This window comes from Camelus bactrianus, chromosome 10 (genome assembly GCF_048773025.1).
Source record: "Camelus bactrianus isolate YW-2024 breed Bactrian camel chromosome 10, ASM4877302v1, whole genome shotgun sequence".
NCBI classification, from domain to species: Eukaryota; Metazoa; Chordata; class Mammalia; order Artiodactyla; family Camelidae; genus Camelus; species Camelus bactrianus.
The window spans coordinates 64382849-64399665 of record NC_133548.1 but is presented as its reverse complement, the minus strand read 5'-3'; the positions used below and the strand labels follow the sequence as shown (position 1 = coordinate 64399665).

At 44.2% G+C, this 16817-nt stretch overlaps 1 protein-coding gene across 3 annotated transcripts in view; it reads left to right on the top strand.

Moving 5' to 3' along the window:
• Positions 1–8137, top strand: part of SESN3 (sestrin 3) — a 70293-nt gene extending 62156 nt beyond the window's left edge. For all 3 annotated transcript variants that reach the window (XM_074372903.1, XM_074372904.1, XM_074372905.1), the window contains exon 10: positions 253–8137. In XM_074372903.1, coding sequence (XP_074229004.1) covers positions 253–339 — 87 coding nt within the window. In that variant the 3' untranslated portion in view covers positions 340–8137. The remainder of the gene's footprint in view (positions 1–252) is intronic.
• The last annotated feature ends 8680 nt before the right edge of the window (positions 8138–16817 follow it).

Sequence of the window (16817 nt, the reverse complement as noted above, 5' to 3'; positions counted from 1 at the left end):
AAACTGTTGGAAGTTTTAAGACGTTAGGGGTCATTTTTACCGCTCACGGGCCATTTTTTTTTTTAAATAAACGCGGTTTTCTTATGAATGTTACATCTTGTCTATTCATAAATATGCCCAGGCGTGTGTATTCGTACATGTGTCTGAATTACCCATGAAAAACCTTTGTGGATGTCTGATCCATGAAAAAAAGATGAAAATGTTTTCAGTTGTTTGTAACGATCACTAAAGGGATAACACTTTGGTTTGCAGGTTCACGTGAATTTACTTCTGATGGAAGCGCGGATGCAAGCCGAACTCCTCTACGCGCTTCGTGCCATCACCCGGCATTTGACCTGAAGCGTCACCCAGGGAACACGTCACATGTGTGTAAAGACCTTTTCCCATAGGATATACATCAGAAGCTGTTTGTGATGTAGCATCAGACATCATCCAATTCTCTAGTGTCAAAGTTTAGCCGTTTTGGGGGGGCGGCTGTAATGTGCAATGATGTGTTTTCTTTTTCTCGATGCTTAACATGACTAACGATTGCAAAAAATAATGCTGAGGAGCACTACTTTGCATTGTTCGTAGTTGGGTTTTTGGATCCCGGTCATAAATCACGGACCCGGTTTGTTAACGCTTAACTTCCGCGCTTTGGGGTTTTGTGTGTTTCGTGTATTTTTGTTCTTTCCTTTTTTTTTTTTTTTTTTTTTTTTTTTTTTTTTAAATAAGGAAAAGCGCTTACAATCTGCTCAAGCAACTGTTTTTCAGATATTGGAATTCAGCAATGAATGACCTCCTCCGGCCATTCTAAAATGTTACCGTTGTGTCCTAAATCTGGTGGCGGAGAAGCATGCGCTGTCTAACTAAGCTGCTCACAGGACACTCATCTGTGTCCCCAGGAGATTATTTGTCAGGCACTGTTTATTTTTTGTTTGTTTGTTTGTTTGTTTGTTTGGGGTTTTTTTTTTTTTACTGCTATTGGCGATAACATGAAATGTGATACAGCCATTGTCCATAACTTAATGTGAAATTAATCATGATGAATTCTATAGCATGCTACTGAAATGCCAAATTCAGCTCTTTTCTTCTCTTTGGAAACAGAAGTTTCAGATTTCCATAGCAGATGTATATATTCAAAGTGGAATTATGCACAATCCTTTCTATCACTGACAGTAATCCTCAGTCATCGTAAACAATCAGTGCTCACAGTGCTGCTTACAGGTCACTTAGCTGGCACATAGCAACAACATGTACCCACACAAGACTGACCAAAAATTTTCTTTGCACATTTTTCGTTTCTCATAGTGTTTTCTATATTGCCGTAAGCAGAGAAAGCAGAGGTTAATATACCTATATTTTTTTCCTGTTAGGCTTTTAGAACTTATTTTCCATGGTTTTTCTGATGATAGTTTAAACAGTTAATTATTCAAAGGTTAAAAAAAATTGTGTTTCTATGCATTAATGTGATTGAACAACAGCAAGAACAAAAGAGTGCAATATGTTAAAAAAAAAAAAAACTCAACTAAACTTTCCCCCTGTTATGTCACTGCAGAAGTGTCCTTTGAAAACAGAGCCATAAAGAAATTGTGTTCAGATTTCTTTATTGCACAAGGCTTTTTGCCTTCCTGGGGTTGAACAATGTTCCTTTCGCAATGCCAAAGCATCCCCTTCCCCAGAAAAATCTCTTTGGACGACTGGTTTAAAAAAGATAGCAAGTCTTAAGGGAGGAAAAAAATACCCCAAAAGTCACATTTTTGCATTGGTTTCTGTTGCTGGATTAGACGACCTTCACAGAGCACAACATTGTGTGTTTATAGCTTTAATTTGCATTATGTTACTGACCCAGTGAAGTGCCTGAAGAGACGCTTACAGCTCTCCAGTAGGACACGGCTGCACTGCTTAAACACTTTTGGGTTAATTAAGGATGACTTGAATTTTACACAAACATGCTAATTTTTTTTAAAAAACAGATCCATTTTCTCCTAGTGAATGATAGAGTTAAATTGTCCCATTAGAGTTCCCACTTAGATTTCATTTTAGACTTACCTGTTAGATAGGACTTACTTCTTTTTTCTCTCATGAAAGAATCGTGGACTAGTGTTTTGTTAAATCATTTCTCCCTTCCACTCATCACCCTTTTCTGGTACAATCCACTAGGTTGCTTTCTTTTAGGTTTTGTTCCAGATAAGAGACTTAGAAAGATGACTGTAAGCCTATGAAGATAAGTTGGTTCTGCATTTTTAGATTCTAGGATCTTGGTTGCAATCTTCCATGTGAGGAAAAAAAATGACCAATTTTTTTAAGACAGGGTGGTTTATTTAAAGAGATTATTCAAAGAACTTGTGCCAGATCTATTCTGTTTTGTTTATTGCATAAACCATATGTTGATTTTATTCCATATGACATTATATAGACATGTATTTACTACAGAGAAGGTATTCAGGGGAATGGCAAATACGAACAGCTACATGCATGTCCATTTCACTTCCCTGATTTTAGAACTTTCAAATTGAGGATATCCTTTATTCCTGACTTTTTTTTTTAACTAGAATTCTTTCTGTTAATAGCCCTATATTTTTGCGCAGGTGACCCGTATGACAGGATAAAAAATGACCTTTGTGTATTGAAAAGGAGGAGAAATTCTCACGGAACACCCGATGAGCTTGAGACCAAAAGGGGAAACAAGGTTTAAGTAACTAAAATGGCCACTTAGTTTTTGTTCTTGTGTTTTTTCCCCCAGAAACGTTAAGTCGTTGGAGTCTGGGTTATGGGATTCTTAGTGCCTTTACTGGATCTCTTTCTTAGCAAGGTTTCTTTTTAGCTCAGCATAAACCTATCTCATTGCTAACCAGGAAAATCAGTCGACTTGGAACTCTAAACAAAAACAAAACAATCTATCTATGAACCTCACTGACTCAGCCTAGAAAAATTGACTTCCGAAGGTGCCAAGGCACCTCCCGAGAGGCAGCGCGCACAGCTCTGCAGGTTGTGAATACCATCTCACGGCGCGGTTGCTGTGAGCTTCATCTAGTGCGCGCTTGAAATTCTGATGCGGTTTTCCAGGGTGGTATTTTTTTCAGAGTAATGAATTTACTATGTAGTCATTTATAGTGTAGCTTTTTTATATGCAAATGTGATATTTTTAAAAGAGATACCTGGTTCAGTTGGTACAATGAGCTGATTATAGGCGATTATACGCTCTGCTCACCCACACCTCGAGCTCACGTTGTGCCAAACTTACATGTGTGAGTGTCGGTGAGCAAAAGCACACGCAAATGTCAAGTCTCTGACTTCGTTGCTTATTATTTTAAAATTAGTCCAATAACCCACCGATGTACATGCTTGAGCGATGTCTGTTTACTTTTGAATTTCGAGTTTTCCCACTTCGGCTGTAATTCTTACTTTCTCAGATCACCTTAAGAAACATCTAAATGCTCTCTCATCTAAAAGTACATCTTTAACTCTGTCCCTTGACTGTGGGAGGGGCCAGGCAGCCGCCTGGACTTCGGATCGGGCCTCCTCAGACAGACTGGTGACAATTAGAGGAAACAGGCCTTTGAGATGGGACCACTTACTCCTTTCTTAGCCTTTTTGAGTTAAGCGTATTGTCTCAGACTCAGGAAGAATCTTGGTCCCGTTTGGGGTACTTTTTAAATATAAGGTGGCTAATGTGGAATCTGGGGCATGGCCTTGGCCTGTAATTACGGCTCAAAACCCAAATAAGAACAACAGAGCAACATGGGGCTCTCTTAGAACAGAAAACTCAATGTAAGCTTTATATCAAAATCATGTATGAACCAGAGCCCCTATTTCATTTGTGTTATAAAATCCCTTAAAGATTTTAAATGCTCCTAAAAACTAATGAACGTTATTCCCGAGCAACACTTTTTCCCACCTTATAGTTTTTAAATCCAAAATCTTAGATTTTTATGCCGCAGCAAAATGAAATTACCCACAATTAAAGATCTATGCTTAAAAATAGTCCCCCGCTTTCATGCAGAGTGCATGCGTACATGATGGTGAGATTCTTTAACTCTCTAGGAACAATTCGTCAGGGACAAAAATAAATGACAGTGCATGTTATAAAAATGATTTGCACTGTGCTAGTAAACTGAGGTTTTTGTTTTGTTTCTGTTGTGTTTGAGAGACGATTCTAAATCCTGCCTCTGGAAAGCAAGACCTTAAACTCTTCTCTTTATCATAAATGGGACTTTTTCCTCTTTTATGCAAACAGACGGTCTTGCGTGGAGTAAAAATTATGCAACAATAATGTTATGTAAATAGCATATGAAATTTTCTAAGTAGTATAATTCAACAGCAAACCGAGAGACATGTGGCTCCTCTATTCAGATCGAGTTTTAAGTTACCTAATTTTTTTAGTCGGAACCTACTCTAGGTGGCCATCATCATAAACTATGTTTTCCTAGTATGCCCCTCTGGAGACTGAGAATCAAATTCAGCAGTCTTTCCTTAAAACAGTACTGTAACGTGAATGTATTCGTCTCAGTCAACAGAACTTCAGTGCCCCCTGTACGTGGAGCTTACTTCCATGCCAATGTGGCTCAGGTGAGACCTAGAACAAGAATAGCTGGGGTGAAATGGATCATGGAGGTGGAGGTTAAGTGTCAAGGCAGGGCCCCGTGAGGAGGGAAAAGCTTTTCCCCAGAACACGTGGACCAGAATTCTCAGAGCGTGGCTGCCCTCAGCATCACACACCTAATCTAAAGGAGCTCTTCCGGTTGCGGGAGCTCCTGCCTACACTGAGCCCGCCCTTTCCCGCCTGCTTTCTCTTCCTCCAAGTGCCTCGACCTCTACCATGCTCTCTCTCCTCCCCTCAGCCCATCTTGGTCCGAAGGCCTTTTCACAATCCACACCAAACGTCACCAGCCACCTGCTGATAGTCACCAGCATTTACTTTTCCGAGTTGCTTTTTCCTCCATTCATTAAGAATACGACTTTGCCCCCACTCCCTGTGAATCCCGCGACCACCCAGCTATATTTTGGCTAACCTCTGCCCTAGACACCCCACCAGGTATTATGCAACACCCCCTGTGGTCTCGTCCACCCCACACTGCCCTGCCCTTTCCCAGCCGCCAAAATACTTGCTCTCCTCTACCTCATCCCCAAAGAGCCTATGAATTCAGAGTATCCAGCCTTTTCATGGATTCACCTCTGTTGTTCAGTAATACTACTTCCATATTTTAAATAAATCATAGAAGATGTTTGCCTTCTATCGAAGTAAGAATCTTTATATTTATACATGATACAGAAATTGAACTATTTCTACCATGCAGAATTTAGCATTTAGCAGGATTTTAAAGCGATCGAATTGCCATCCTAACCTGGATCTATATTAGGTTATAGACACCTGCATTAGTCCAAGTTATTTGAATGTGAAGTTGAAATTATCCGGCAGTCCAGAGGGATCTGTAACCCGGCAGTGGCACAGGAAGTTTCCGGCAGACACTCTTTCGACTGGTGTCATTCGGTCCTTGAAACACATTTCCAACAGAAGGACATGTAAAGGGTGTTTAGGTGGTCCTGTTGGATCACAGGAGCCCATCTGATTTTTAATGTAGATAAAAGGCCACAAAATTGGCGACATGAGGGTTTGAGCAGGCTCTCCCGGGTTAGACGGAGCTTCAAAGCCCCATTCCCAGCTTGTTCTCACGGGGGTCACGTGCCTGGGGATGAGAAGGGAACGGGCTGCGCTGGGGTCTCTGTTCCCCTGGCTGCACTTCCGGGGTGTCTGGACAGCATCGTTAAGGAACAGGAAGAGGAGGAAGGAACACAGAGGAGGAGGAAGCGACCACACTTCCTCTCTAGCCAGTGCCTACTTGGTGTGGCTCATGGATGAAAACTGTCAGGTTTCCGTGGTGGGGCGCGTGTATCTGTAGGTGGTTGCCTGACCCGAAGACAAACCACCCTATTTGAAAAAACACATTACTGTGATCTTTGGATGACTTCCACGCCCATTCCTGAACTGCCCAACCTGGCAGCAGAGTCTAGTAAACGCCTTTAAGGGCCCAGGAGTAGACAGATGCCTAGTTAAGAAATGAGACTTTAATAATGGAGACTGATGGGAATGGTTTTTATTAAATCGTATGTCATGAAGTGTTCATTCTAGCTTTAAATTAATTATGACTGCACCACCATGAAGTAGAGTTGGAAAAGAAGAAATATAGGGGTGGGGGGGATGAATATCTGATTCTTTTCAATGCTTGTGGAAATCTTTGAAGTAATGACGTGCATACTATAAAACAGCCACTAGAACAAACACCTCGTTTTGCAGCTCATAGGACAACATCCAACGTTAGTAAGTCTAAATATGATAAATATAATTTTGGTATATAAATTTGCTGGTACAGTCTATTTTCTTGCACCCCTCAATTTAACCTCTTAGAAAGTGAATGTATAATTTTAACAGAATATCAAAGGGAGAGACACTCTCTCATCTTTAATGCTAAAATACTGTTTATGAATCCTGATGAGCAGAGTGTATGCATTACGACACTTACTGAACGAAACTAATTATACATCTCTGTCTTAAATTAATCAGCCTTTACAAATTTTCACCTGACTCCTAAATCTGATAAGGAAGGATCAAAAAGTGGGATAAAAGGAAACGGATCCTTGGGTAGCTGAGAAGTTTCCTTTGTCATGTTGAGACTTTTCTTCTTTCTGAATTTCACTGGTTCTCCAAAATAAAAAGTAAGAGTTAAATGGTACCCTTGTTCATCAAGGAAACAAATCCAAACTCTGCCTCCAGTGCAGATATTTCCATCGCATCCGTGTATCGTCCCCGGAAAGAAAATACAATTTTTTCCCTTCCTCTTTCTCTTCACATTTACTCTTTTCAATCCGAAATCAGATAGACATGGAAAACAAACCACAAGCCAGCCTGGCATCTTCTCCATGCGAATGGAAGAGTCACGGCCACATGCACAGTTGGAGCAAGGTTACAAAGAACCCAGTCAGGTCAGCTTGGAATATGGCCTTGCTACTTGGATTAGCTCCTTCAAACCTGAAAATAACCTTTCCTGGTCATGGAAGAACTGGATGTATCCTTTAGCTTATGAAATAGGATTTGAACTTGAAATCTCTTTTTACAAAAAAGAAAAAAAATCCTGATTTTGCAGGGCAGCTACATCATGAATGTATATATTAAGACTCTGTAGCTGAATTGCACATGAAATCAGATTGCCAACTTCTTATCTTTCAATTTTAGACATCATTTTATCCTTAAGTTGTGAGTGATATATGTAGCATGCTGTGAAAAGTCTGTTAGAGTTCTTTAATTCATCAGTATTAATACAGAATCGTCTTTTGCGTTCCTCGGTACTTTTTATTCAATGTAATCAGAAGCTGTGATGTTTTCGCCTTTGTAGTCCTGTGCTTTGTTACTGTAATTTTTTTTTTTTTTTTACGAAGCACGTGTCTTTGGACTAACGTGAGGCAGACGACGTGATCTTTAAGACTGCTCTATATACAGTCTCTTACTCTATAAGGTTTTCAATTAGAATAAGCTTTTATCAAATAGATCATTGATGCAATTTAGGATCCACACAATTTTCAGCGTCGAATGGCAGTCTTACATTTATAGTTTCAATTCTGAAAATAGCAAACTTGATAAACAGCCACTTTAAACTCGTTCTGGCGAATCAGACCCTGTAGATGTAGTCTAAGGTAGTTAACCATATAAGCCTTTTCAGCTATTATGCCCTCCACACGAGTCAGCAGTAAAGGAGAATATAGAACCCATGGAAGCTTTTTGTATGTATAACTAGGTTTTATTTTTCTTATGTTGCTGATTTTACAACTCTGACTAAAGCTGACCTGAATGGATCAGTTTATGTGTAATATTCTAGTGCTTTCATGCCTTTTTTTTTTTTTTTTTTTTGGAGGGATGGATATTATTTGAACAGATGCAGAAGGAACTGTTAGTGAGTCAAGCCAAACACATTTGAAATAAAGGAACTGTGTATTAACATGTTAACAATTCATAACTGCACTTTTTATGACATTTTGAAAATCTATTTATAGGTACAGAACAATGGGTTTTGTTAAACTGTATCACATTTATACTTGCAGAAATTTATTTCATTGTTATTAGTAGGAATTTTATTGGTTCAATAAAATTGGCAAAACCGAACACTGATTATTTGCTTTTATATATATTTATTTATCATATTAATATTGGAGTAACATACTTGCCTATGTGTGTTTCTGCTTAATTATTGGACATGCATTCTGAAAGACATCAGCATTGTCAGAGTTATTTGTCCCCTTATTTCTTCCTGACCCATGGTTTTCTTGTGACATTTCTTATAATCACTTGATATTGCATTAATGGAATATTGCCAGAGTGTAAGTTGTGCAAAATGTATAGTTATTGTCACCTTTGAAAATGTCAGTTATGATTTCAGCAGGAGGCAAATTAATTTCGCTATTATCTCTTATTAACCAAAAATAGTAATTAGAATGGAAAAAGGGGCATTGAACCTGGGGTCAGAGCTTGGAGTTTTCAAAGTTTATTTTTTTTTCACATTCCACTTGCTCTGTGACCCTGGAAGTAATTTAATCTCTATGAACCTCGATTTCCGTACCACAATCTGAGGGCAATATTGCCTTCTTGAGATGGTTGTTTGAGATTAGCTGAAGTGCAATAATGGTTTTGAAACATGCAGTACAGTGATGAGTTTGAGTGGATAAATGAGAAAGCCGGAGAATCGTGTTGTTGCTAATTGAAATTAAGAGGCAGGAAGGAGACACTGGGGAGGGGGATGTTGTACATGTGTAATGCGAGGTGATGGTACAACTCCCCTGGAGGAATGCAAACTAATCTTTTGGAAAGCTGTGAAGGATGCATGAAGTCTTTTGTGCAAGGTATTCCAAGGAAAGCCCTAACTTTTCGTTGCTTTTAGCTTGCTGATTACATAAAAATTCACATCAAAGGAAAAGCTGTCCCTTTGTGCCCTATGTCCAGCTGTGATGGGAGATCAGCATCAACCGGCTTCTTGATGACTAGAGGCTGTCTTTTTCAATGATACGCAACCTCTGGGGGAGGTAAAAGACTGGGCACGTGAGACCAAACTCAGCCAATGGCCTGGCCTTCCCACAAGTTCTCCCCCAATTCAAAACCCAGCTTGTTGGCACTAGTTTCCTAGGAATTAATAACTTAGAGCCATTTTAAAAAGCAAAATGGAACTCTGTGTTTATGTGTGTGCTTGTATATAATCTCATTTGATCCTCAAAATAACTGTGAAAAGAGCTGATACCATTTTCCAAGTGGGGAAACTGAGTCTTAGAGAGCTTTGCCCAGGAGTTGGCACCTAGGGCCCACACAGTGGGGCTTTGAACTCTGGCCTTTGCGTGTCACTTTTTATATGGAACTCCACTGCCTCAATTCAGCCTAAGTTTCCTGGGTAATGATATAAACGGCTATGCCCTCGACATGACATTTTACTAAAAATTAAAAGGATAGTCTATTCTCCAAAAAGAGATTAGATAACTTACCTCTCTGGCTAACTTGCAGCATTATTAACTTTAAAAAAATGGATTTTTTTGTCCCCTCCAGTTGTGAATGGGCCCCTTTGATTTAAAAGATGGTCCCTCAGGGAAGTTCACAGACCAATACAGAAAAGCAGGACCTGTCGATTTAAAGGCCAAAAGTTTCTCCCAAGGGAACAATAAGCCCAGTCCTAAAGAAGACTCAGGAAAGCTTAAAGCTGTGTTCCTTTTTATTTTTAGGATGATTCTATAGGGTGGCAGTTACCGACTCAAAGTCATAGTTTCTAATGCACGGAATTTTTCTAACTGCGAATTGAGAAGAAAGTCGGTCTCAGAAAGTGTCTCTTCTAGAATCTCACATACTTGACATGTTTCAAAACACAGGTGGGCCCACACCTTTCCATAGAACTCTTTTTGTTTTTTCTTTTTAATTCATCTCGAGAACTCTTTAAAAGGAATTTGAGACAAGAATTCTTAATACTCCCTCTTGCGCTGGCCTGCTTCTAAAAGAAACGTAAACAAATCTTTCAAGATGAAATTCTGCAACACTCTCCTGGTTACGTTACCTTCACCACCCACTCACTGTCTGCTTTTTTGCTTGAGGCATCAGTGCGGACCACTTCACCTGCCAAGGGCATCACCCACCAGCCGCGTCACCCAAGCACGTCACAGTCACTGTGGCCCATTGCTAACTCCCTCCTGCCCTGCGCCATCTTCCATGGGTCCACGAGGCTGGGGCCAGGTTTTCCCAGGGACAATGAAAAAGTACCTGTTCAGTCTGGCTTCCTGCCCCTACCCTGGGCTGCTCTGCGCGCTGGTGGCAGGCTGCCGGCATTCCTTGATCCTAATCGTGCACAACCAGAGGGGCAGGCAGTTCACAGGTAACCCCTGAACAGTGACTAACTACAGACAGTGATGAGTGTTTCCTTCTTTCCTCCTCCCAGGTCGCAGTTTGGAGACTCAGAGGGCCTGGTGGAAACAAGTACCAGTGCACTCTTCCCTCCCCTTCCTATCTCACTCCCCCCTGACCCCGACTCCTGCCCCTTGATCTCAGATCAGCCTTCATCTTGGGCTGTGCTTCCCCTGCCAAGATAAGGGGGTACAGCTCAGGGGGTTAGAGGGCAGGTCGTAGAATAAGTTCACATCTCAGCTCCATCACCGCCAGTGATCTGGCCTTGAATCAGTTACGTGGTCTGGTGGTGCCTCTGTTTCCGCGTCTGTAAATGCAGGTAGCAGCAGTAAGAAAGAAGACACGGTCCTTGTGGTAAAGAGCGGGGAGGGGTGGGTAAGCAGAGGGTAGGACAGGCAACAGCAGACGGCATAGGAAGGAATCAGGCAGGAGCTTGTCACGTGGGGCCATTTATCAGGTTGTCATTTATCCCACCTCCATGGCAGGAACTTTAAATACATTATTTTATTATAACCACCCTGTACGTGGGTATTAGCCTTATATTAGAGAATTAAAAATCGGGGCCGAGCAAAATTAAGCAGCTCTTCTAAGGTCAAACCAGCAGATGACAGAACTGTTCTCAGATTTGTCTGGCTTTAATCACTTTTTTTCCCTCGGTGCCCAGTAAAGAGGGAAATCGTGCCTTTCCGTTTGCTGTTAATAGCGACAGTTTTTAATACAGCTAATAGTGAAACAGGCACTTGTAGAATTGCTGAGATTTGGAATTGCTCTGATGGAGGTGCAAGTTTAGGTGGGGAAGACAGGGAGCAAAAATCCCACTGTGGCATTCAGTGCTCATCTTCAGGCCCTACGTTAGAATATGAATTGGAAACTGTAATTTGGTCCGACGGTGCAGGGTTTGAAAGGTCAGGCTTAAGTACTTGTCATTATTCATTTGGGAAAGGAGATGAAAGCCATTTTCCATGGGTCTTCAGTACAGGGATGGATGTGTCCCACTTTGAAACAAAAGCATCTCCTTGGCAACCAGAGCCCGACTAGAATTTCAGGGCAGCGTGGAAACAGGATTTGCAAGGTAACTGTGATGGTGATGCCTTCTTTGGGAAGTTTTCTGAATATCTTGAATAATTTCCCGAATACTTTTGCTCACCCCCTTTGGCAATATACTCCAAGTCATTGTTGGTAAAGTCTAAGATACTTGAAGCAAACTGTTGACACACAGGGCCTTACTTCCCACATATGTGCGCACAGACCCTTCCGCTGCCCAGGGCCAATGGGGGAGCCTTCTAACCATGCAGTCCCTAACAGGTGATGTTTAAGTGACAGCTGTGGCAGATTGTTTGCATAAATGGCACCAATCCCTGTCCTCCCGGCACCCGCGTGCCTCAGGTATTTCTTGAATGCATGGATTCTGTGTGACATAATACAATATTCCCACGAAAATGAGACCTAGGGGGATTGTTTAAAGACTCAGGGGACTTTGGGAGATTACAGCCTAAGCAATGGTTCTCAAACCTTCTTCCTGTGTATCAAAATCTACAAGGAAGCTTCTTAAAAACAGACGTTCCTGGAAACCACCTGAACTTAATGAATCAGAATGGGAGGTAAGGTGCTAATGCAATTTCTCTTTTTATAAAATCCCCACACAAATTTTTATGCACTTAGTACCACAACAGTCTCCTTTTGAGAACCATGTATCTTTGGGGACAGGCCCCGTTAGACAACATTATTCACAGAGTCACACTGCCTTAAATCCACCCTGACTGTCTATACCATCTCTCCGTGTTCAGTCTATGACTGGGACACCGAAGAAGGTTGCCCTGATATTAAAGCAGCAAATCAAACAGTATCCAGAGGAAGCTGCATCCAAGATGGGGTCCCCCCAGTGAAAATGAACTCCCCATCATAAACCTTGGTTACCAGCTCCTCCTAAAACAGAATTTCTCAATCAAAAGGCAAAAACACACTCTTAATGCTCTCGATACACCTTTCTGAATTGTTTTCCAGAAAGATTGTGCCAATTTATATTTTGCAATGTAGGGGAGATGCCTGTCCCGGTGGTCACCGTTCAGACAAACTGCATCTCCATTACGGTTTTGCCTGGTGCTGGCCTTGGTGAGATAAGATAGAAATACTCAGTGTCTGGACCAAGGACTCAGTAAGGGAGGGGCAAGTCTCAGATGGTTGTGGGGCTTCTGAGCAAGAGACAAGGACTCTTACCACTTGATTGAAGCAAAATGATTCCTTGTGGTTTTCAAGAGAAATGTGGCTCCCAGCCTGGAAGGGTTGTGGTGGCCCCCAGGTCTCCAGATGCTGGGCACAGGGTTGGGGGGTGCTCCCTACAGAGCTATCCCCTAAAAAGCAACTCCTCTGGGCTGAGGCTGGAGCTGAGGTCCAGGGAGAGGGCCCCATGCTGGGGTGAGGGGCTGACCGAGGGGATAGAAGGTCAACAGGGGTGGCGAGGTTGAAGGCTTCAGAAGACCCTGCACTCCAGCCTCAGGTGACAGAGCCATGCGAGCCCTGTGTTCTCTCTCTCAGCATTCAGCGCTGCTGGGGGGCTCCCAGCTGCTCGGGGCCATGCCCACCCAACTTCTCCAAAAGGAACCCACCCTTTCCTGTCTTTCAGTGGGAGATTCTAGCCAAACCATCCATGAACCACTTGGTTTGTAAAACAGAATTCTGTCACTCCAGCTTTCTACTCATTTCTGCCAGTGGCTCCAGAAGGACTCATGAGGTGGCAAGGTGTTCCCACATCCCAGAGTAAAATGATGGTCCAGGGACTCAGGACTAGCAAAAGAGGGGATCCCACCCATTTGGGACCCTTACCTCAACCCTACTCCTGGCTGTAACTGTTGTGGTTGAAAAGGCAAGAAGAAAAGATTTCTTTACAATGAACTGTGAGTCCAGCTCCCTTCACGGAGACCTTTCTGAGGAATTTACACCTGTCTGGTGGAGTTCAGAGAACCCCAGGGACTGGTATTCCACTTCAGCCTAGAAGAGAACAGACAGGCTGCACCACAGGGCGAGCTGCCCTGGTTGGCAAGCAGAGGCAAGGGCACATGAGCTCTCTGTAGACCAGAGAAGACCTTGGAAGGCCACCAGGCTGGAGCTATCTTGAAGGGACACCGTCTAAGAGGAGTCCTTCCAGAGGGAGGTGTGGCTGGCACAAAGGCCAGGTGCTGAGGGCTCACAAGAGGTCACCCGGAGAGTGTGTGTCCTGACTCAGTCCCCGGGTGGTCTGGGTTGTTTCAAATTGTGTGTGTGGAAGAGGGAGGGATGACAGTGACGTGATCAGATTGGGCTTTTAAGAAGATTCTGGCTAGAGCATGGAGAATGGAGGGGACCAGAGAAGTCCGAAGGCTTGTTAATAAGCCAGTTAGGTGAACGGAGCAGGTAGCACGGACTAGGACGGGAACCAGAGAGATGGTGAGACGTAAACAAATCCAGGAGATGCAGAAGAGGTCAAAATGACTGGTTTGCGGGGAGGGGTCGATGACTCCTGGCGTCCTGGTCGCCTGCGTAGCTGCCTGATGGAGCCCTTTACTCAGAGAACCCTGGAAAGGGGCCGCGTTCTAGGGGAGAGACCATGTGTTCTGCCTTGGTCACGGAAGTTGGGGGTGAATTTAAGACACACAGACGAAGATGTCAAGGTAGTAAACTGAAGCTTTGTATCTGAGTGAGACAGCTTAGGAAAAAGAGTGAGCACAATGAAAGCAACCTAAGGGCCCGCCTTGCAGAACTCGGCAGTCAAGGCCAGGGAGAGACAGCACCAGGGACGGAGCAAGAGGACACGCTGCCGGAGACCGGACAAGAACGCCATGGGCCGTGCTTGTCCTCCTCCCCAGCTGCACAACAGGGAAGAAAATAGACGTGTTCCCTGCCCACGTGGAGTTTACAGCCAGGTGGAGGGAGCAGGGGACATTAAGCAAGAAAGTCATATCATAGAACTGCAAATGGGAATAAACGTTATAAAGGGAAAGACAGGGAACAAGAATGAACGTGGGTCAGGGAAGGGTTCTTTGGGGAGGTGACATTTATGCTGATCCGCTCATCTGTGCTGGAGTGCTAATTCAGGGCAGCTGTCCCAGGGTAAATGCCACAGGATCTGGGGCGATTTCTTAAGCCTCTGGCGTTGAAGGCACCAGTGCACAATGAACAGGGAAGTGTTCGGAGAAGGGGAACTCCCTGGCGCCTGTCATCAGCTTCCCCCTCTGGAGAATGTTCTTCCCTCCCCAGCTACTTCCCTGCAGGTCCCAGGGGTGGGGGGCCTACTGACTCACTGTCTTCAACTCGTGAGTGTCTCCCCAAAGAACAGCAGAAGAGGACCTGCAGAACTGACCCAGGACCCAAGAGCCCGGCCGGCCATGAATGGGTGGGAGAGAAGCTGTCACAGGTCCTGGGCCAATCGGAAGATGTCTGGGCTCCTGTCCAAAGCCTGGAGACCGGCACCACCTGGCCAGCACTGGTCCCTAAGGGAGCCAAGCCCTTGCTCAAAGCCAAGTGCCCCAGAGGGTGTCAGGTACCTCTCAGTCCTGCCAGGCTGTCTGCAAAGAACTGCTGACTGGGGTTGCCATGGTGATTTTTGTGCTACAGGCGCAGGAGGTCAGATGGCCATGCCTCTGGGGCCTGAGCCTTCAGAATACAGCCCAAGAGCTCGCCCCTCCCTCAGGCTGCCTGAATTCCACCCCAGCCTAAGAGCTGCATTTATTCCCTCAAGGTCCCTGTCAGACCGCATAATTGGATTTCGTTAATTTACATCTTTCAAAGTGAACAGGATAGTATTATTCCTAAACAATCCCACTAACTAAGCAAATGAGAAGCCCTGTCTTAAGGCAGCCACATTAAGCACTGTGAGAGAGCCCAAAGTCACGGTTAAGAGCTTTAGGCTCTGGTGTCAGTCAGGTCGGGTTCAGAATCCAGCTCCGCCAACTGCTGGCTCCGCCCCTGACTAGTTCAGTGACACTGAGCAAATTCTGAAGCTTCCTCACTCCTTCCTGCTTGGTTTTCTGGAATCAGGATAGTAGAACCTACTTCGCAGGGATGTTGTGAGAATTCAGTGAGGTGACAGCTGTCAAGGACTGGATAATCACAGTAATAATGACAACGCTAATATTTAGTGAGCACTTAAAGTACGTCTAACATGGTCAAAGTGATTTACCCGAATGAATTAATGACCTATCTCATGGAACTTGAGGCCTTTCCCAATCTAACCTCACCCATCTTGCCTTTTGTGATTTTGCTCCCTCCCCAAGCCAGATTCAAGTCTGTGGCTCCAGCCGCACCGGCCTCTCTGCCCTTCCTTGCAGCGGCCACCTCCCCTTGTGCCTCTGACCACACTCCCCTCTCCCTGGGTTCCCTCGCACCACTCTGTCTACCAAACTCCTACTCATCTTTCAGGGTACAATTCAAATGTCACCTGCTCTTTGAAGCCTCCCCTGCCGCATCCAGGCAACCGGCTGCAGCCTCCTCAGGGCTCCCACACACTTCCTCCACCCCTTCTGAGTGATAGTAATAAACACCAGTGCCAGGTACTGTGCTAAGTACTTGACTAGTTTAGCTCATTAAATCCTCATGGGAGCCCGATAATGAAGGTTTTGTAAAGAAACTCATGTTAGGATGTAACACTTAAGGCCCAGAGAGGCTAAGTAACTTGCCCAACGCCACACAGCCCATAAGCAGCAGAGCCAGTGCACAGACCAGGCCTTCTGATTCCAGGGCTAGTGGTGGTCACCACTGTGCTCTGCTGCTTCTCCCTGGCACTGGCTGCCTAAGCCCACCTCCTCCATCAGGCGGGGAGAGCCAGAGATGGTGTCTCATTCATTTCGGCAGCCCCGGCTCCCAGCACAGCATCTGGCACAAGGGACCATGCCAGTTCCCTCCCCCGCCGCACCCCCAGACACTAAACCAGGCTATTTAGGGAAAAATCAGTAATCCAGTAAAGCTCACCCGTGTGTCCTGGTCTTTTTCTCTTTCTTCCCTTAATTTCCGATTAGGAAACTCTGCTCTGAGTCCTGTCCAAGGGGCCCAGGGTAGTTTCTTTGAAGTTAATAATAATAGTTTCTCCCTCAATTTCATTCAATTAAAAAGAAACACCTATTTGCATGCCCCTCCCCCACCATGGGGAAGTTTGGATCCTATTGATAAAATAGAGACCAATTATTTGTCATGACACCTGAAAGGGAGGGAGTCCATTTCTAAAGAAAAGAGTAATAACAGAATTCAAGAGGCAGTCGGGCTTCCAGAAAGGTCCCTCCTGGGCCAGGCAGTGCCCGGAGGCAACTGAGGAGTCAGAGGAAGACTTAAAGAGAGAGCCTTTGAAGGTACAGCTGGCTGCGACGTCACCCCAGAGCGGCCGCCTGGCCCCCACCCCCACCACCGCCAAGCCCAGCTCAGCGTCTCCCAGCCAGCACCAGCG